Consider the following 23,349-nt stretch of genomic DNA (forward strand, 5'->3'; position numbering starts at 1 on the left):
GATACAAGGACAGCATTTTTGCTTTGAATAAAAAATTTTTAAATGTTACACCCTCACCTGAGTGCTGTGGCAGCTGCATGTACTGAGAGTTCTGTTCAGAGAGTCATATCTGGTGATGGTCAGATTTAGCTGGCACCAATGCCGTGATCTTGCATGTCTCCAGGACATCTATGGCATGGTTTGTTCTGAAATAAGATATTAGTTACATAAAGCTCATGACAGCATCTTAGCTTGAATTCTCTCCATCCATTCTCATTTGTCATTCCCAGGCCAAGATGTCTGAGGTAGAAGTGTTTGCCTCATGGTCCACACCCATTCCCGTATTGAAAAGCCCCATAAGGAAAAGATGTGTGAAAAATATTTTCAATTACAAATGAGTGATTTACCTGAACTTTATTTTCAACGAAATGTTTGAAAAATGCAAATTTTTAGGTATAACCGACCTATTACAACAGATTGCAAGTGGAAGAAATGAAGACAGAAATGACTTTTGACAGTACAACAATTCTCATTCAAATTTACTCATTTAAAAATAGAACAGTGCGTACATTACTATCTACAGTCACACCACACACGTCAGCAAATCATCTCTTCCACAACAGCATATTATCATGATTTACTACATTCTTAATTCCAATTCTGCTTGAATAAGTGAGAACCAACTAAAAACAAATCAGTAATGCAAACATGCTGGAATTTCTGTTTAAGCTGCAATGCAATAATGGAACTAACCTTCTCCTTTGAATTCTGGTTTTCAGATTTCATTATGAAATATAATATCCTTAACAGTGAAAATGCAAACAATGAATATATACCCTTCACATAATGAATAAGACAACAGGTGTGTTTACATTTAATTTGCAGTAAGCTTTCAGCATGAACAAAAATTATTTGAACCAGTTAAGGATCCAGAAATCTGAAGGTGAAAATATGAACACGAAATGGGACTGGGGTACAATTCTAAATGGTCAGTTGAGAGTACTGTTTTAAGTAGCTCAGGAAACTTAAAAGTTGTCATTTCCTGTCAACATATAGTCATAGTTCCCACAGACTTCCTTTCAACACTGATGAGGTTATTTTTATACATAATTATACATAACATGAAATACATACTAAAAGTTACAATTTGGACATTTGAGCCATCACCTCAATTGTTACAAATATTTTTGTTTGTTACTCCCAAATGTTGAATTTACAGTATAATAGTTTCTTTAATTCTGAAAGGTTTGTTATGTTACAGAAATATTAAAATATTTTTCTCCTAAATAATCAATTTCCAATTAGTTACTAAAACGTTCTGCTTTCTCCACCCATTATGGTAAAACATAAAAGAGATTTAATAATTTCATAACTATTTGCTGTTTACATCTAATTAAACACTATTTTGAAAACAAATCTCATCAACGACTTTAAGATACAATATATTATCAGAATAAATTTTCAAATTCATAGAGTGTTGTTCCAGGTTCACTGAAGCAACAATAATATATCTAACCAAGTTTCTCCAAGAACTACTACTTAAACATCTAACCTAAAAAGGTATTTAAAACCAACTTGAAGATAGACAACAAATGAAAATACACACAATTCAATGAAAACCAAATGCCATTTAATAACATCATAAATTATAAGTTTAGGAACACAAAATGTATTTGTCTCTCTGAGATACGTGTGATCAAAATAAGAGATCATGCATGCTTTTAATATTTGATAGGGCAGGACATTCACCTTAGTAAATTGAAAATAAATGATACAAGGGCTTATTGTGGTTAAATATGCTTTTTAATTGATTGGAGCTTAAGATAATGGAAAAGAGAAATGATAGCAATCCATCTAAACAAGAAGAGCCACAATTTGACTTCAGATGTATAACAACTACCCCAATAACAGATGCCAATCACCCACTATAAGGATTAATTCATATTTCAGTCCGACATACCATGGCAGATGGCAATTAACTTCATGCTAATATCCTTGCTCAGAAAGCAAAATATATAAATAACTATCAAACATTGAAACTTAAACAACGTTAATTACAGTATATCAAATCATTCATTTGGAAATTGTTTTTGAACATTTCTGTAATACTTATCTGGGTGTGAATGACTTAATCTTATTCAAGATTCATGGTGGCTCCTAACCCTTCATAGAAATCAAGAATGGACTATCCAGAATTTAACCAAGTAAGTTTAATCATGCTATTATTATCATCATTATACTTTTACTTACACCAGTGAGGCTAGGATAACCGCACCTCTCAATCAGGCCCTCTTAGTTGCTGACCTTGAATATAGTAGAAGCAGTGCTAAATCCTGACCGCTTTGCAACTACCTTTTGTATTATCCTTGGCTATGAATGTCTTTGGAATATTCTATTCAGTACTTTTAAAGTGTTGTTAGTTTTGTTATGGAGGCAAATGTGGCAGCTAAATGGCATACAGCAAAGTCCAGGCAATAACCATCTCCAACAAGACATAATCTAACTGTCCTCACTTGACATTCAATGGTATACATTGCAGGATGTTAATGATGGGAATTTCAGCAGTTATCCCTGACCAGACAGTTAACTGAACCGGCCTATCATCATCTAACACTATAAAAAGGCACCAACTGAAAGTTTCATGGGTTAATCTTCACTCACTTTGAGTTCAGCTCTAACAACACTCAAGAAGCTAAAGAGCAAAGCAATTAGCCTTTTTGCACCCCATTCACACCTTAAACACTCACTCCCTCCATCATCAACACACTTTGGCTGTAGTGTGTATTGTTAACAAGATTCACTGCAACAACTCACCAAACCATTTCAAAACAGCATTCTACCATGTAAAAGAAAAATGACAACAGGTACATGTAAACACCTGGTTCCCTCAGCAAGCCACCCACCATTTGGACTTGGAAATATAGCACCATTCTTCCACTGCTGATTAACATGCTGGAACTCTTTTCTAACAGCACCAAAGTACATACACCAGGCAATGGTTCAAGTCGTCAGTTCATCATCACCTTGAGCAATTAGCAATGGATGATATATGTAGGCTTTGCCGGCAATGCACAAATTCTATGAATGAGAAGAACATATACACTGATTATTTTCAAGTTTGGTCAGATTGATAATGCAAATGAGAACCAGGCTGAGAGGAGAAGTGATAAAATTACAGAAGCAAAGTGAGAGCATGAGACTGGCATCTATTATAAAAGGGAATCCAAAAATGTTCTGTAGGCACACAAATTAAAAAAAGGGTAGTAAAAGGTGGAGAGGGACCAAATATCGACCAAAAGGTAGTTTACAGGTGGTGGCAGGCAACATGACTGAGGTACTAAATGAATACATTTTCTGTCTTTGTCAATTAAGAAGATGTTGCCAAGATCACAAGGGCAAGATAAGTTACATGATAGGATACTGAAGGAAGGGTGGGCATTTTGGAAACAAGCCATAATCTTCCAGTATTCCTAAAATATAGGGATGATGCCAATACACTGGAGAATTGTAAAGGTTATTTAAAATGGGTATAATGTTAAGTGTAACAATATAGGTCAGACAATCAGTTTAACCTTTACGACAATAATCTGGGAAAAAATTAATAGTCACTTGGACAAATGCAGAATGATTCGTGAAAGCAAGCACAGATTTGTTAAACACAAGTTGTCTTAATCAAGTTTGTTTGAGTTTTTTAGTCAGGAAACAGAGAATTAATGAGGGTGATTCAGTTATGTGCTTTTAAAAGGCATTTTATCATGTGGCATGTAAGAAGCTTGTAAGCAAGACAAGGATTAAAAAAGGCAGTGGAAACATGGAAACAAATTTGACCAAGTGACAGGAAATGGAGAGTAATGGCGGATGGTTATTGTTCAGACTGGATTAAGATTTACAGTGAGGTTTCCCCATGAGGTTAGGATTACAGTTTTCCTTGATGTATATTAATGACCTACACTGGTACTTGCAGAGAGCTTTTCACACTTTGTAAATGACACGTAACTTGGAACTGAGAGAAGGATAATGATAGTCAACAAGAGGACATCGGTTGGTGGAATGGTTGGACAAGTAGCTGATAAGCTTTAAAGCAGAGGGGTGGAAAGTGATACACTTTGATAGGATGAATGAGGAAAGGCAATGTAAGATAAAGCAAGCAATTATAAAGTAAATGCAGGAGCTCAGGATATGTGTTTACAAATCAAGGACCACAAACAGGGCAGATTGAGAAAATGCTTAAGAATGCATATAATAGTTTGGACTTTAAAATTTGACTTAGAGTACAAAAGAAAGGAAGCAGTGAATCTTTACAAAAGACTCATTCAGCCTCATCTGAAATATTGTGTTCAATTCTTGACACCACAGTTTGGAAGATGTGAAATCATTAACGATAGTGCAGAACAGATTTACAGAAACGGCTTCAGGGATGAGGGACTTCTGTTTCATGGAGATATAGGAAAATCAGGGGCTGTTCTTAGAGAAGGTTTATAGCAAATTTGACAGATATTCAAAGTCATGAAAGGTCAGGACAAAGTCAGTAGGGAGAAACTTCCTATTAGAGGAACGAACAAAAACGAGAGGAGGCAGATTTAAAGGGACTGACAAAATAATCAACAGGAGGAAAATATTTTAATTAAATGCAGCATGTGGTTAGAATCTGAAATGCACAGTCTGAGCAAATAGTGGAAAAAGTTCTGTTGTGGTTTTCTGAAGAAAATTGAATAATTATCGGGGGAGAAATAAATGGCTGGTATACAGGGAAAATGTGGGGCTAGCTGAGTTGCTCTTGTAGACAGCAGGTATGAATGAGAAGGGCTAAATGGCATCCTCTGTGCTGTAGCCATATTATTTCATGATCATCGTTTGAGAGACCAATGATAGTCAGGTTTCAAGGGGAACTCTCCTAGTCTTTGAAGAACAGCATGGGATCTTCTACATTCACCTGAGAAGATAAACTAAGCTGGTTAATGAATTGAGCAGGTGAAAAAGAATGAATAAATAAACAAGCCTACATTCTTAGTGCTTTACAATGAATGCCTTTATTGACCAGAACCTCAGTCAAGACTTCCCAAACTGTGGGTCACAATGTGAAGACGTTTGAGAAATTTGGCCCAGTGTTAACATCTTGCCAACTTCAGGAATACGGCTCTCCCTCAGTAATGAAATGAACTGTCAACCAAGTTTATGTACTTAATATCAGTGATTTTTTTGTTGGGGTACAAGTTTGTTAAAATATTATAAATAGATGCACGCATTAAACATCTCTATATTATTCAGGAAACTCCTCCGTATTGCCTCCTTCACTTCTAAACACAACGTTTCAATACAATGGAGGAAACAGGCTTATGCCCGAAACGTCAATTCTCCTGCTCCTCGGATGCTGCCTGGCCTGCTGTGTTTTTCAAGCACCACATATTTCAACAATGGAGGAAACAGTCAACATTGATGCCAACGGAGGCACATTCAGACAATCTCTTAGTATAATTCAATTTTGTTTTCATACAATCATTAAACACTATTTCTCTCCTCAGTTGTATTTGTTCCAGATTTTAACAGTAAAGCCATTCATAAAATTATTAGTTCATGTTGGTAATTCAGAAAGCATAAAGAAACGTTACTTTAACCAAGGAAGATAAAATATTAACATTAAAAGTCTTTATCTCACCATTCAATAATATTGTGATAGTATTGTCTTCATATTGCATTGCATTGTCTGAATCAGTGTACAATTTGCAAAATGTGGTTCATCAAATCATTACAATTACCACTGTGTGCTAAATTGTATTCTTGTGCAGCTTTCATATGAATTTTCTATTCCTACCTTCATATGCATTTCCTTGTAGTAGTCTTTCAATACCTTAGAATAGTTTGTTCCAGGAAATGTTTGAAATAAAAAGGCAATTTTTAAAAATTCATTCACGGGATGAAGCCATTGCTAGCTTCAGTATTTATTGCCCATCCCTAATTAAGTATCAACTGCACTGCTGTGGGTCTGGAGTCACATGGAAGCCTTTCCTTCCCTAATGTCCTTTAAGGAGGGAAAACTGTCATCCTCACCTGTTCTGGCCTACATGAGACTCCAGACCCACAGCAATGCGGTTGACTCTTAAACCACCCTCTGTGTAATTAGGAAAGGGCAATAAATGTTGGTCTAGCCAGCAACACATGCATCCAGTGAATGAGTTTTTTTTAAAAACCATATCACCTTTATATTTCTATATATTTCCTTGTTTACAGGTCAGATGTCAGAATATCTAAAGATAACTAAACAAGAAATTTTCTAACACAGCTGATAAAGTACCCAGTTCCTGATTGTGAACAGTTTTAACATAAATAATCTCAAAATAAGACCCCAAAATCAAACAAGTCCTAATACTGAGTTAACATGTTTTCAGATAATTGAAGAGTATAAACAGAATTAGAAGAAAACTAGTCTAGGTCATAAATATTTAACTCTATCTCAACAGCTTGACTTTGCTCTGGATACATTAGATTCTACTCCCTACATAAACATTTTTTTAAATTAAGAAAAACAGAAGCTGCATTCGTTCATGTACAGCACTTTGTTTTAAAAAACCAAAGCTTTATTGTTAGATCTTAGGAGAGGTAGTGTAAGTCAAATCCAACAGCAAAGCCTGCCAGACTGGAACTAAAAACCAAATGAGACAAACATCAAACATAGAGATTTAGAGTATAAAATTCTAAAAAAATAAATAGTTTAAATGTCATATAAAACATTTTTGTAACCTTTGATAAAGGTGTCTTTGTTGGTTCAAGAATACCATATAAAACATCTGTAAGGAAATAAAACATACTGTGTGCTTTAGTCAATAGAATAAACCTGCTAACAATGTCCTTCAGATAATTAGTTCCTCTCACACTGCAGATATAAATGCTGAAAACCATAACTATCAAAAAGATGTACAGAAACACAAAATACTATTCAGTCTCTATTAAAGGTTTAGTTGATTAAGTTAATGTTCAACATGTTTCAGCAGTTCATTCATTTCTTAAAAACAATCTTATCCCATTAAAAAAATAACCCAAGTGGTTAAGGGCACATCTGTGCATAGCAAACCAGAAGTTATCATTACTAGCCAACAGTTCCTCTGCCATAATTCACATGCTAAGTACCAGAGTTCTTGCTGTAGCATTTTGTTTCCAACTTCTTGAAATATTTAAAAAGTTGAAAATTACTTAAACCCTCCAATGATGTGTAAAGTTGAACACAGCTAGCTATTATACTGGCTGTTTCCATCTCTAATGGTACAGCTATAGTTGTTATAATTAATTCGGAAGACAAGCACACAAAATTCTGCAACATGCCAGTGATGAATTAGGATCCTACAAGAATTTCCATAATATGGTCCAAGTCACTCAAATCTACTCTGCAGATCTGAATGGTGTTCACTGACGCAGAGTTGCATAACTGAAAGGGTTTTGAAACATCATCCACGCTAGCTGGTGGTGTTCTAGCAGGTGTTAATGGAAGTAAGCACAGATCTGAGTCGTACATGGACGTGTCAATGTCTTCAAATATGTCATCAAAAGCAAGATCTGTTAGGTAACTCGTTGAATTTGTGATTTCAAAAGAGCCAAACACAGTTTCTGCAGGCCTAGTTTCTTGTGGTCTGTCTGCCAAAGAAATGTCTGAATTTGGGTCATCTTCACCTGCAGGTGCAGGACAAGGAGATGGGCTAATATCCTCCATGAAATCCAAATCTTTAAGGATTGATGAAATGGCGGATGACATGTCATCATCTGAAACAACTACTAGAGAGTTCTCAATCTGATTTTCTGAAAAATCTGAAGAAATATTCAAATCCAGAGAACTGTTTTGAATGGATGATGGTGTTCCAGTTAATTCAATACTGGCCTGAGATGCTGTATACGAGTCTGGAACTGGGCTTGTTCCACTGCAGATATTAGATCCTTCTTGACTGCTTTCTTGCCTCATTTCCTCCTGGATCTGCCGAACAGTATTTGCGATAAGGACAGAACGGTGCAAGTTTGGTTCCACCAGCATCCGACAGCTTTGCAATTTGATAAGGCACATATTAAGTACCAACTGTCTCTGCAAAGTGTAGGGCAGCCCTGGGTTAGAATCAAAGGCACCAGGAACACCAGCCATATTTTCTTCGTAATCACTAAGCTTGCGCTTCAGTCCTTTAGCCAACATGAATCTGGAACATAGAAGAAAAAAGTTGAGTATCTATTCCAACACATAATATAAATGAGTGTGTAGCTATCCTGTTGTTTAGGTACCTGAAATTATAAAATAGTGCACAGTAAACTAATATTTGAATTCACAGCATTCTTGTTTATTAATAGTTAAGACAATTTTCAGGTCACAAATCTGAAACATTACCTCGGTTTCTTTATTGACAGATTCTGCCTGACCTGAGTGTATTTCCAGCATTTTCTATTAGATTTAAGAGAATAACTAACTTTCTCTGCCATGGAAGCACTAACGAAAACTTTGCAGATTTGTGCTCCCATCAATAAGCATCTCCCAACAAGTGAGTAAGGGGCACAACTGCAGTTCATAAATGTTTCTGACAACTGAAACTAATTGATATGTATCCCAAATTGCAAAGCACATTGGAATAGTACAACTCAAAATTAATACCCTTTTTTGAATTCAGTCTATAATTTTCCAGATTCTGAGCCACTAAATCCAGTGGGTTACAAACTCTTCTATTCACAGAAATCATTTCTGGGAATCCATATCCTAACTATCAACTATCACCTTCTTCAAAAGGAGATCAGTGTTTTGATTAGTAAACAACAACAAAAATAACATGCTCGTACATCAGAAGATGTCAAAATGTGATCACACAGCTGAAATTTGATGACCTTGCAGATCCTTTAAGAGCAAGAGAGAGTCCAGTTTGAAAACCGCTAATCTACTCTTTCCCACTAATATTGTGAAAGACCTCATTCATGTTAACTGATTTCCTTGTACTCTCTTGAAAGATCCTTCACTGAGCCTATTTAGTGGCTGTAAGAGACATTCAAACCCAAAGAAAGCTAGTAGACTAGTTTTTCCTACATCAAGGTACTTTCCTGCTGTCACATGCAATAATCTTCTGGTTATAACCATCAGAACATATTAGAAGTTAGCATTGACTTATATAATGTTACCTTGCCATTGTTCATGTTTAAGTTTTTGCCATGAGAACTTTACAAGTGTTTACCATAGTACAGTAACAGCATGATCCAGAAAGTACCATTTGCATTTATTTGAAATGAATTTATCATAAGAAATGTAGGAATGTATAATCTGCACCTGAGTTTGCTAACAGCTCTCACAGTTTAGCACTAGCAGCAAGTTACCAACATTCAAAATTGATGACGAGGTGAAGATCAACATACCACTGTGACATGGTGGCTCAGTGGTTAGTACTGCTGCCTCAGTGCCAGGGACCCAGGTTCAATTCCAGCTTCAGGCAACTGTCTGTGTGGAGTTTGCACATTCTCTCAGTGTCTGCATGGGTTTCCTCCAGGTGCTCTGGTTCCAAAGACGTGCAGTTCAGATGGACTGGCTAAACTAAATTGCCCATAGTATTCAGGGAGGTGCAGGCTAGGTGCATTAGTTAGGGGTAAATGTAGGGGAATGGGTCTGGTGAGATACTGTTCGGAGGGTCGGTGTGGACTTGTTGGGCCAAATGGCCTGTTTCCACACTGTAGGGATTCTATGATCTAGTCCCCATCCCACCACACAAAATGCCCTGGTAGAGACAACAGATAACACCAGAGTAAAGAAAGGTCTTGGGGTAGTATCCCTGCCTTGGGCCAGACTTCAAGTCCCACCTGTCCAGCAGTGTGCAATGATAGGTTGATTTAAAAAAAACAAAGTTACTTAACTACCATATGACTGATGTGATCATTGTTCCAGCCAAGAATTGGGCCATCTCCCTCTTGAAGGTGTACAAACAAACAGTCAGCAACAACACCAGAAAATAGTGTGTTCCAGAGACTCACTACTGTCTGGAAGAGGAGGAATTCATTAATATCCAATCTACTTCTACTTCATGTGATTGGAATTCTTGTTGCCTATTCAATCTGTTAAACTGGAAATAACGGGGCGAAAGTATTAAGTACATGGCTGACATGGAGCAGATCAGTCAGGAAAGAATGGCTTTGTCCGTCATGCAAGATTGCGAAAATGAGATCAAGTCGATCCAGTGGCCCCAGCTGAGGGTGGGAGACAGAATCCCTGAAGATGTAGGTCAGCTACCTCATTTGAGCTTAGGGTTGAGAGTGGTGCCCAATCACAGAGGCAGGCACCTGGATTTAGGAGGTAGGTATAAAGGCTGTCACCTCCTGGATTCCACAAGTCTATTCTATTCATTTGTCAAAGCTGAGGCACTGATATTCAGGTAACCCACTCAGCAGCAGTCAAGTTCCAAAAGTGCAATGATTATGGATCTCACATTCTCAATATTACACAGACTCACTGTCAACTTTAAGAATAAATGAATCTACTTGCAATGGGTGCACCCACCTATTAGCACCAGAAACCTGGAAATGGCTGGGTTGAAGCCAAATTGAGTTCAGGAAACAGATTTCTCATGCTCCAATAACTCTGTCATCCAACCAAAACCCACCCATTTTGTGGGATTAAACTTTTTCCAAATCTATTAATAGATATGCTATGATAGACTTTTCAGAATATTACAGGCCTCTCACAAGTTGTCCCTAAATCTATGCTGCTTGAAATTAAATAAACCCATCTTATTAAGTGTAGGATTTGTTTCGATAGCTCATAGGATGACAGACCTTTTTTTTTAAATTCACTCATAGGATGCGGGGATTGCCAGTTGCCCCTGAAATCATACAGTTCAGAAAAGGCCTTTCAGCCATCTGCACCAATGAAATCTACTCTAGTCCCACTTTCCAGCACTCGAATGTATTGACAATTCAAGTGCTCATCCAAGTTCTTTTTTAAAGTTTGAGGCTTCCTGTCTCAACTACCCTCTGAGGCAGTGCATTCCAGATTCCTACGACCCTATATTTAAAAAAAAAACACAAATCCCCTCTCAACCTCCTGTCTTTCACCTTAAAATTATGCCTCCTTGTTACTGATGCTGAGGGGTCAACTGAGGGAAATAGCTGGTTCCTCTCCACCCTGTCCATGCCACTCAATCTTATACATCTCAAAGAGACCTCCTGGTCTGCTCTGAAAAAAATCTGTCCACATTTATCCAGCCTCTTTTCGTAGCTAACCTATAGCTAAAGTAACCCCAGCTAACATCCTGATGAATCTCCTGTAAATTAATTTATGTAATGTAGCCAGCAATGACATGGTGAACATATTATTGTCCCTAATTGCCGTCAAATTCAACTGAGTGATTGCTTTCCCATTGTCTTACATTGGCTGGCCAAGCTGGGCTTGGTTCAAGTGGAATTTAGAAGAATTACAGGTGACTTAATGGAGGTGTATATGATCCTGAATAGATTTGATAAGATGGCCAGAGAAAGAATAGTGTCTCTTGTGCGTCATTCCACAGTCTTTTAAAATCAAAGGGTTGATAGCGTGGAAGAGAGTGTTTATCCTTCTGATAGTTGTGCACATTGGGAAAGCTTTTTTTTTTGATTAGATTAGATTACTTACAGTGTGGAAACAGGCCCTTCAGCCCAACAAGTCCACACCGCCCCGCCGAAGCGCAACCCCCCTACATCTACCCCTTACCTAACATTACGGGCAATTTGGCATGGCCAATTCACCTGACCTGCACATCTTTGGACTGTGGGAGGAAACTGGAGCACCCAGAGGAAACCCACGCAGACACGGGGAGAACGTGCAAACTCCACACAGTCAGTCGCCTGAGGTGGGAATTGAACCCGGATCTCTGGCGCTGTGAGGCAGCAGTGCTAACCACTGTGCCACCGTGCCGCCCACAAAAGCTCTGCCCCAGAAGGCAGTGGAGGTGAGATCGTTATATACATTTTTAAGGCAGAAGTGGATAAATTCTTGTTAGGCCCAGGGACTCAAAGGTTATCAGGTGTAGATGGCAATGCAGAATTTAAAACCGAGAGATCAACCAGAATCATGCTGAATGTAGAGCAGGCTCAGGGTGGTGATGGGTCAGTTTCTGCTCCTAATTTGTATGTTTGTATTCAGCGTGTACACCAGGCTAAGGACACTCAAAAGATAAAAGTTTGCAAAACAATCCATTACTGACATTTTATTTTGTATTTTAGATTTAATTAATTGAACTTAAACTCCTCTACTGCCACCATAGGATTCAAACTCATCCTTCTGGTTCTTTAGCCCAGACCTCTATTGCTAGTCCAGTAAATAACCGCTATATTACCATAATGTTTAGTGTATAAACAAATTGTCCCAATCAATAACAAAATCTAATACCAGAATATAGACAAACCATCTTGACATCAACAAGACTGTCACTGGTTCAATGGAGAGTGCAGGAGAGCATGCCATGGGCTGCACCAGACATACCTAAAAATGAGGTATCAACCTGGTAAAGCTACCAGATAGGACTACATGTGCACCCAACATAAGCAGGAAGTGATAGACACAATTAAGTGATCTCACAACCAAACAGCTAAGATCTAAAGTCTGCAGTCCTGCCACATCCAAATCGTGAATTAGACAACTCATTTGAAGCAGAGGTCCCACAAATATCCCCATTCTCAATGATGGAAGAGCCCAGCACAAAAGAGAAGGCTGAAGCATTCGCAGCAATCTTCAGCTTGAAGTGTCAAGTACATGATCTATCTCAGCCTCCTCCAGTGGTCCCCACCATCATTGATGACAGACTTAAGCCAATTGGATTAATTCCACATGATATCAAGAAACAGTTGGAGGCACTGGATACTGCAAAGGCTTTGGGCCCTGACAACAGTCTGGCCATAGTACATATGCTCCAGCACTTGCTGCATCCCTAGCCAGCAATTCCAATACAGTTATAACACTGGCACTTCCCTGACAATGTAGAAAATTGGCCAGATATATCCTGTAGACAAAAAGCAGGAAGAAACCAGCCCAACTAATTATTCTCCAATCAGTCTATTTATCATCAGTAAAATAATGGATGGTGTTATCAACAATGCTGTCAAGCAACACCTGCTTAGCAATAACCTGCTCAGTGACACTCTGGGTTCTGCCAGGGCCACTCAGCTCCTGACCTCATTAATAGCCTTGGTTCAAAAATGGACAGAAAAAGCTGAAGTCCAGAGGTGACGTGAGAGTGACAGCCCTGGACATGAAGGCTGCATATGACCAACTGAGGCATCAAGGAGCCCCATCAAAATTGGAATCAATGGGTATCAGGGGCAAACTATCTGCTGGCTGGAATCATACTTGGCACATAGGAAGACAGTTGTGATTATTGAAGGTCAGTCATCTCAGCTTCAGGACATCTCTGCAGGAGTTTCTCAGGGTAGTGTCCTAGGCCCAACCATCTTCAGCTACTTCCCTCCATCAGAAGGTCAGAAGTGTGAATGATCACTGAGGATTGATCAATGTACAGTACCATTCACAACACCTCAGATACTGAAGCAGACCATATTCAAATGCAACAAGACCTGAACAATATGCAGGTTTGGGCTGACAAGTGGCAAATAACATTCACACTGCACAAATGTCAAACAATGATTGACTATCTCCAATAGGACACAATGTAACCACTGCCCCTTGACATTCAATGGCACCACCACCACCGAATCCCCTACCAGCAACATTCTGGGGATTGCCATTGACCAGAAATTGAACTGTACTCACCATATAAATACAGTGGCTACAAGTGCAGGTCTGAGGCTAGGAGTACCACAGTGCGAAACTCACCTCCTGACTCCCTGTTCACTATCTGCAAGGCATAAGTTAGGAGTGAGACAAAAACTTGCTTGGATGCGCGCCACTCCAACAACATTCAAGAAGCTTGACACCATTCAGGACAAAGCAGCCCGCTTGATTGGCACCACGGCCACAAACATCCATTCCCTCCATCACTGACGCTCAGTCACAATATGTACTATCCACAAGGTGCACTGCAGAAATTCAAAGGTCCTTAGATAGCACCTTCTAAACCCATGCTGACTTCCCTTTAGAAGGGCAAGAGCAGCAGATTCATAGGAACACCACCATCTGTAAGGTTCCCCCTAAGCCACTGACCATCCCGCTTTGGAAATATATCGCCATTCTTTCAGTGTCGCTATGTAAAAATTTCAGAATTCTCTCCCTAACAACATTGTAGGTCTACCAATGGCATGTAGACTGCAGCAGTTCAAGGAGGCAGCTCACTGCCACCTTCTCAAGGGCAACTAGGGAGAGCATTATACACTAGCCAGCCAACGATGCCCATGTCCCATGAGAAAATTAAAACAAATCTAAGCAATATTTTTGCAACAGTATATGGTAGGAAACACCTGAAAAACTGAATTATTTCTGAAATGAGGGTCAGTGGCTGCAGTTCTAAGGCTGTGAGGAATGAATATTGAATTGTTCTTTATTTTTAAAACTCACATGTACAGGCCACATGTTGGACTTCTCTGATTTCTATGTCAGCTAAAGAGCCTTAGTGATCACTGAAAGCAACCTTGTAAAAGGAATTTTGACCAACCAAAGATGTCAAGTGAATTTAGTTTCCTTGTTCTTCTTTTCAAATAGTAGAGAATCATTTTAAGTCACTATAAATGATTCTCACTGAATTAATCAAACAGCTGTAATGAAGGTTGGTTCTATGTGAAAACTACATTGGGAGTAATGTTTCTTCTCATTTCCTCTTGCTATGTAACCCCATTGTGCTGTGCAATCCTTTTAAGATTGCTCTGTAACTTGGAATGTGCACATCTTGTACTAAACACCCTGGCCCTGTAATGTACACTTCTAACTGCTGCCTGGCAGCACATCCACGTAGCTTAGAAGACATATTTGACAGTAGCTTTGAATTTTATTTAATATTATAGAGTCATAAAAATAAACAGCACAGAAACAGATCCTTTGGTCCAATTCATCCATGCTGACCAGATATCCTAAGTAAATCTAGTCCCATTTGCCAGCAATTGGCCATATCCTTCTAACCCTTCCTATTCATATACCCATTCGGATGCCTTTTAAATGCTGTAATTGTATTAGCCTCCACCACCTCCTCGGGCAGTTCATTCCATACACGCACCAGTCTCTGCGTGAAAAAGCAGCCCCTTAGGTCCCTTTTAATCTTTTCCTCTCTCAGCTTAAACCTATGCCCTCTAGTATGGATAGCGCAGCCATGGGAAAAGACTTTGACTATTCACCCTACCCATGTTCATGATTTTATAAACATAGGATCTGGGTATTACTGATTGGGCCAAAATTTATTGCCCATTCCTAGTTACTCTTGCTATAGGTAGACCCACAATGCCTTTAGAGAGGGAATTCCAAGATTTTGGAAGGAATGGCAATTTATTTCTGAGGCAGCATGGTGAGAGGCTTGGAGGCAAACTTGCAGGGGATGGTGTTCACATATTTCTGCTGCCTTTATCCTTCTCGATGGTAGTGGTTGTGGACTTGGAATGTGCTGTCTAAGAAACCTTGGAGAAATTATGCAGTGAAGCTTGTAGATGGCACAAACAATGAGAATACGAAAGAAACACAGCGCATCTGGCAGCATCTGCAGAGAGAGAAACAGAGTTAATATTTCTAGTCCAGAATGAAAGTGTGAAAGAAAGTATCATACCAGACTCAAAACATTAACTCTGTTTCTCTCTCCACAGATGCTGCCAGATCTGTCGAGTTTCTCCAAAATTCTCTTATTGTTTCAGATTTCTAGCATTTGCAGTAGTTTGATTTTAAAGTAGCAAATGCTGCTTCTACTGAGCTATGTTGGTGAAAGGAGTGAATGTTTGTGGATGTGGTGCCAATCAAGCAAGCTGCTTTGTCCTGAATAGTGTCAAGTTTGATTGTTTTTGGAGCTATAGTCATCCAGGCAAGTGGGGAGTATTCCATCACACTTTGGACTTGTACTTTGTAGGTGGTGGATGGGTTTTGGAGAGACAGGAGGGGAGTTACATGCTGCAGGATTTCTAGCCACTGGCCTGCTCCTGAAGGTACAGTACTTAGCCCAGTTCAATTTTTTGGTCAATGGTAATCTCCAGGATATTGATAGTGGAGTTTTTGGTGATGGTGTTGCCATTGAATGTCAAGGGTGGATGGTAAATTGTGTCTCTTTGCATATAGCAATTGCCTGGTACTTACATGGCACAGACTATCACTCACCATCTTTTATCCACAGTTCTTAATCAGGAAAATGATTACAGCAATTCAGGTGACGACCAACACATGCACTAACTAGCTGAGGCAACAATTATAAAATTGCAAAATACAAACAATGTGCTGAAACTAATAGCTATAATGTTAGTTCAACAATGTAGAATGATGTATATTTTTAAATATATCTGTTTTCCTTTTAAGTTTACTCAGTGATCCTGACACAAACTATGCTCGAAACTGGTATTTTTTTAGGCCGGTTTACTGTTCACGTTTATTTGCCTATTTACCAAAATTAAAAGTTTCCAAAAACCATATTAGGATGTAGCATTTTTAAAAGTGTTAAAAAGTTTCTTGATATATTAAGGTACAGTTTTTCTCATGCAACTAAAAATAGATCATCACAAAAATAAGCACTCTTTTCTGAACACTACCTAACTAGATGGAACCATTACTAGTTTCAAATAATATAGTCAATCTCCCAGTAAATTAAGAAAACTATTTTAAAAGCTTTTAAAAGCTGCCTATCAGTGCACTTAAGTCTTTAAAAAAGAGCTTAATTTTAAGAGCCTCTGAAGGCCCACAAACATGTTCAATAAGTGGAAATTCACCGTGGTGATTAATTCAATCAGGGACATGGTCAGTTTATGGACAAGACTGGTTTCCAGTGCAATATTTAAGACAAATGCATAAACCTGCACAAACTCCTTATGAGGACTTGTGCTGGTTTGGTCAATATTCAGCACTGGAGACATCATTGTAATCCAGTGGAAATGCTACTGTTTTAAATACACACGTATACCCTTTACTATGTGAGAGACTGCGATTAAAAGAAATTTTTTGAGTGATTTATAGTCAGCCATTAATCTACCATCTGCTTTTAAAAAAGCATTTAAAACATAAGCTTTCAGCATAGGAAATATTACACGCAATTTAAAGATTTCTCCAGCTATTTTAAAACAGAAATAAAATCCTGCCATTTAAAGGCTTTTATTCCTTAATTTGTAAACATATTTCTATGTCAGCGACAATATTTTGTACAGTTTCCCCAAAGCAAGGTAGACATTTTCAGCATGATTCTTTTTGCCCAATGCTATAACCATATACTACCATTTCAGATTACGAATTCACTTTTTGCCTAAGATTTTCACTGCAAGGATCTCTCCTATAACAGAAAACCTAACTCTTTTTAAACTAATTAATTCACATATTATCTATAGATCTAAAACAGAAAAATTACTACTATAGTGTTCTCCAGCAATCATTTGATATGTTTTGCCAACTTGCACATTATAGTTTTGTTAATAAGTTCAAGGAAGGTTGCATTGCCTTTTCTTCAGTGATAATAGACAAATTATCTTAATTGAAAACTGCATAAAGGATTAACTTTATATTTGAATTCAGTTCCCAGATCTATAGTCTTAACAATAATGTATATTTTGGAGAAATGCATATTTAGATTTTCAACAAATCCCATGCTAATAATCTCACCACTCAAGTCGCAGAATGTTAATACATTCATTACACATACAATTAGTTTACTATAGTAATATACAACTATTGGATTAGAAACCTGGGATACAACATGAATCCAGGCTGGTAGGTGTAAGTTTACCAAATCTCTGATTTATTTAATTGCACCACTTCAGCACTGAAGCTACATTGCTTACTGTAATGTCAGCACTTAAATACTTGGTAATATGTTGTATATTTTTTTTTTAATTCTGAACTATTACAGGTGAAATCTTAAAAACTCTCTTCATTATGGTCTGTTACAAATGTTAAAACTTCAACAAAGCAGCTAAATATGCCTGGGCTATAGACTTGGATAACAGAAGCTCAGAGCATTTCCACAGAATTTTTATACATTTTACAAATTAATGATAAAATAACATTCAGTAACTCCTAACTCCACAGGATAATAACTGCACAAATAATTTAATCTGATGCATAGAAATTAAGGAAAAACATTATTTAGAGATTTCAACTACTCAATCTACTGATACTTACAGGTTACTCCTTATTGCCTTTATACACATTTCATAGTATTTAAAATCAATACTGGTGCCTCCTACTATAGTGCTACCATGCTTCTTTTAATGATCAATTGTATGTAAAATCCATACAGAACAATTCCTACCCAGATTACTGTATGCCTTCACATACATTGGGTGTATAGTAAACAAAGAAGTCTGTCTGACTGAATCTTTTTAAAGCCTTAACAGAATTTGCAATATTCTTGCTTGCACTATACTCACTTATTTTAGGTTTCCCCATAATGTTACTGTAAACAAAGTAACAATCTAACAAAGAATCAGATATTTTTATGATAATTAGGGCAAATGCTACACAATAAGAGCTTACCTTGTTCCAAAGTGCCACAGTGTTTATTTCTAAATCTTTGGAGTTACTCTGATAGTACATTTTGAACATATCAAATGAAAGTGAATTAGTCCTCGGTTGGTTTTCTGACCAGTTTTTGTGTGCAAGCTAGAATTCTCACTTGCACAAACTGCCATGCAGCTGTCTTGCTTTTTTCAGACAGCTGACAAACAGCAACTGCACAAGCACAATGACGCAGAGCACTAAGCTGCCGTGGAAAGGAGTGGAGCTTGAAAGAGTGGGTGGAGCTTTGAGGCTTGCAGTAGTGTCCATCTCCAGCTTGGTGAACAGTCAGAGGACTGCCCAACAAACAGAGAGGGCCCCAACTGTGCTATTCCAGAAATCTTTTCAGTGTCTCTGCCGTGTCCGTTAACAGGAGTTTGTTGAGGCATTTATACGCTGCAATCCACTTAGATACTGTAAAACATTAGTGAAATAAAAGCGCCTAAAGCAAAACTATAGAACAATTAAAAACTTATTTCACAACTGGCTCCCTTTTATTTCTGTGATAGTAGAAAACATGAATGCACGATGTAGAATCCTTAAAATACTTCTTAAAACGAAAGAGAATTACTAAGAACTAAGGTAAACACTTTTGTTTATCTGTTAAGAACTTCATTTAACAGTCAATGCTTTTTATATCGGTGAATGTACTGGGCCAAAGGAGTGGGTATTCAAATTAAACAGGTGACCTGAACAAACATGCATCGTCAGGAATAAGAATGATTAAACATTAATTACATATTAGTTGAAAAAATGAATTAAGATTTGCAGAATTGTTGTCATTCCACAAGACCATAAATAGAAACAGAAGTAGGCCATTCTGCCCCTGAAGGCTGCATCACCATTGAGTAAGATCATGACTGATTCCAAGCCAGTGCACTCAGATGGCTATTCTATGTTTAGAATCTATGGGTAAAAAAGTTTCTAAAATGGTACACAAAAATGGGGAGAATTTATTTATTCTTGTACAGTGGGTGCTCCTCAAACCTTTTCTGGAGGACCCCATTTTGATACTTCAGATGTTGAGAGATCCTGGGAAGAAAATTTGACGGTGAGTGTGTTGTTGTGCAGGTGGGTATGAAATCTGTTCATCTTTGATTCACTATTCCCATCTCTCACTGTCTCTTGTACTGTCCCTCTCGCTCTTAGACACATTCTCCAGTCATCGACAATGTGGGATCAGCAAATGCATCACCAACCAATAACTGAACTTCAGGCTTTCTGGGTGGCACAACGGCTCAGTGGTTATCACTGCTGTTTCACAGCACCAAGTACCCATGTTTGATGCCAGCCTTGGGTGACTGTCTATGAGTTTGCATGTTCTCCCTGTGTTTGTATGGGTTTCTGCCAGATGCTTCAGTTTCCTTCCACAGTCCAAAGATGTACTGTGCTGTACTGGTCTATGTTCTATGTGCAGGTTGGGTGGAGTGGCCATGCTAAAATGCCTTGTGGTATCCAGGGATGGGCAGGCCAGATGGATTAGCCATGGTAAATGTGGGGTTACAGGGACATGGTGGCAGATTGGATTTGGGTGAGATACCTTTTGGAAGGTCAGTGCAGGCTTGATAGGTTAAATAGTCTCTCTGCACTGTAGGGATTCTATGATTCTAGGATAGAGTCACAAACATTTCAATTTGTACAGTACAGTTTTTCCTGTTCCTTTCCATGCTTTCATTTTCAAGAGTTTATCAATTTCTCTCTCTTATTGCATTCATAGAGTCATAGATTAGATTACTTACAGTGTGGAAACAGGTTCTTCGGCCCAACAAGTCCACACCAACCTGCCGAAGAGCAACCCACCCAGACTCATTCCCCTACATTTACCCCTTCACCTAACACTACGAGCAATTTAGCATGGCCAATTCACCTAACCTGCACATCTTTGGACTATGGGAGGAAACCCACGCAGACACGGGGAGAATGTGCAAACTCCACACAGACAGTTACATGAGGCGGGAATTGAACCCGGGTCTCTGGTGCTGTGAGGCAGCATTGCTAACCACTGTGCCACCGTGCCACTCCAGATAGAGATGTACAGCATGGAAACAGACCCTTCGATCCAACCTGTCCACGCTGACCAGATATCCCAACCCAATCTAGTCCCACCTGCCAGCACCCGGCCCATATCCCTCCAAACCCTTCCTATTCATATACCCATCCAAATGCCTCTTAAATGTTGCAATTGTACCAGCCTGCACCACATCCTCTGGCAGCTCATTCCATACACACACCCTCTGTGTGAAAAAGTTGCCCCTTAGGTCTCTTTTATATCTTTCCCCTCTCACCCTAAACATATGCCCTCTAGTGCTGGACTCCCCGACCCCAGGGAAAAGACTTTGCCTATTTACCCTATCCATGCCCCTCATAACTTTGTAAAACTCTATAAGGTCACCCCTCAGCCTCCCCCTCCTCAAACATTTTTTTCTCCACTGATTATAGCCCCAGTTTTTGCAATTTTATGAAACTTATGGCCCTCCCACCCCGGAACATCCTAATACTTCTATAATCTATCGTTTCCATAGCTCCAACATTGTCAAAATAACAGATTTTTAAAACACTTCAGAAGGTGCCAATTGTCAACCATAATTTGTAACGAATGTCAAATACAGGTCAGATTCAACAGGTCCAATTCCTGAAGAGAATTATTGGATTTTTACAGCAAGTTATATGAGAGGAGCTCAGTGAGGTGCAAGTTCAATGAGACTAGGCATGTAAACAGTGGCAATATTCCTTGCTTCAGATGCAATTTCACAGCAGACAGCTTCATGTCTTACAATCAGATTTGGGCTTCTTGATTGGCCATTGCTAGAAAACAGAAGGGCAGTCTGCCATACACCATTCCTTATATCGTTACAGTTCAAGTATCAATTCAGCACTGCACCAGAGTTTCATCTGGTCATCATGCTCAGACTCCCAAATAGAATTTATGGTGACGCCCTATCATATATCAGAGTAGATGTTTGATCAAGTAGTACTTCCAATGTCTCAACAACTCTCAGTCAGAATCACTGCCATACAAAACCTGCTCACTGACTGTGCCATGAATCCATACAGAATAAAAAGTAGGTGCAACGTTAAGAGCTAGATGATGATAAGGTCAACCCACCAATTATCCCAAGAGTGCTAGGTTTGTTCAGCAGCCATTAATTAATTAAACTTTCTCTTTAAGTATCATAACATATTATTACATTTCTCCTACATTTGGACATGATTTTATTCAAGGACATTAGTCATTGTTGCAGAAAGGACCTCTTTGTGCAGTGCAGCTTCTCAAGATACTGAAGAAGGAAATTGGATCATTGCATTAAGGCCATGAGCAAAAGCTTTATTCTTCCATATCAAAATAAGTCTGGAGGAAGTGCCATTACTTCCTTTGTAAATGGGAACATGCTGTGCTTTCCTAACGAATCTACTGCTTCTTCTTTGGTTTTCCTCAGAGTCTAAGACCTGTTCTTAATCTGGTTTAGGAAGCACCAGTAAAACATGGTCAATTTTACAGCATATAATAGTTGAAGACATTTATAAGTGAATCTCTTTCAAAATATATTCTTTTAAGAATTATTTATCCAATGTAATAGATGTAGAAAACCAGGAGCATAATTATTACATTCCCATCAGTGTTACAGTTTCATTTAGGTCTGAAATTGCAAGTTGGATAATTCATTTTTACAAAACTCAACTAGAATTAAACCATTATTTGAAGTGCAGAATGTATTTATTCTAAGATCCAAACATTACAAAATTACAGCAATGCTGAGGTTGCAGAACATCTCAGTCCTATTGCTTTGCTGCAGGAATTCCTCAGGGTGGTGGCCCTATGCTAAACCATCTTTTCATCAATTACCTTCCCTCAAATCACGTGGTTGGGTGTGGGACGTTGCTGATTAGTGCAATATTTAATACCATTTTCAAATCCTCAGCTCCTGGCATTGTCCAAATCTTGCTGCATATGGACAGGGACTATGTTCAAAGGCTTGGGCTGCTCAGTGGCAAGTAATATTCTCACAAATGTCAGGTGGTCACCATCTCCAAGAGAGAATCTACCATCTCTCTTGGTATTTAATGATGTAACCATCCCTCAGTCCCCATCTATCAACAACCAGGGAATTACCGTTGACCAGCCAATAAATACTGTGGGTCATAACAGCAGGTTAGGAGCTGGAATTCTGCAGCAGCTAACTCACCTCCTGACTCTTCAAAGCCTAGCCACAAGACAGAAGGGGAGACCAGTACAAAATATCCATCCCACTAGTTGAAACAAACCAACCTTTCCACCCCCACCACCCCCTCCCTACAGTATCCACATATCTCTTTTCCCTCGTCCATTCTCTGATTGGACCATTAACTGGTGCGACACCCAATTCACCATTACCTGCCTGTCAGCCAGGCTCCACAGAAGTCACTAACTTACCTTTATGTTCAGCTCAGTCACTGGCTATCCCCTTCTGGTACTGTCTGCTGTCCCAACAGTAGCCACTTCTTCAGGTGGTGATGTTTCAACAAGGGAATTAGCTCTCAGGAGGAGCACACCCTTCCCGAATAGGAAGATGGAAGTCCAGAAGTCCTCAAGCCATTTAACAGGCTAACTGCCATCATACGGCTGCAAGATGAACCAACCAAGTAGGGGTTGGCTTGCTCCGACTTTTATGCTGCCCCTACCCGCCTCCCCCCATCTCCAAGTAAAATTCAGATTTAGTCACAAACTTTGAACGAGTGTTTCCTTTTGTATAGCATAGTAATTTATTGTTACCTGGATTTTGAAAATACAGTAAAATATGTAC

The 23,349-nt window shown here is 38.7% G+C and overlaps 1 protein-coding gene across 3 annotated transcripts in view; it reads right to left on the reverse strand.

Moving 5' to 3' along the window:
* Positions 1 to 378: 378 nt before the first annotated feature.
* Positions 379 to 23,349, reverse strand: part of LOC140476288 (SERTA domain-containing protein 2-like) — a 61,980-nt gene continuing 39,009 nt past the window's right edge. Inside the window, exons 1-3 of one of the 3 annotated variants that reach the window (XM_072568662.1) lie at positions 18,548 to 18,747; positions 13,721 to 13,805; positions 379 to 8,153 (exon numbers count right to left, since the gene is read on the reverse strand). In XM_072568662.1, the coding sequence (XP_072424763.1) occupies positions 7,307 to 8,149 (843 nt within the window). In that variant the 5' untranslated portion in view covers positions 8,150 to 8,153; positions 13,721 to 13,805; positions 18,548 to 18,747 and the 3' untranslated portion in view covers positions 379 to 7,306. Of the gene's footprint in view, positions 8,154 to 13,720; positions 13,806 to 18,547; positions 18,748 to 23,349 lie in introns of those variants that run through there. The other 2 variants (XM_072568661.1, XM_072568660.1) reach the window with 2 other exon arrangements.

This window comes from Chiloscyllium punctatum, chromosome 4, assembly GCF_047496795.1.
Source record: "Chiloscyllium punctatum isolate Juve2018m chromosome 4, sChiPun1.3, whole genome shotgun sequence".
In the NCBI taxonomy this organism is placed as follows: Eukaryota; Metazoa; Chordata; class Chondrichthyes; order Orectolobiformes; family Hemiscylliidae; genus Chiloscyllium; species Chiloscyllium punctatum.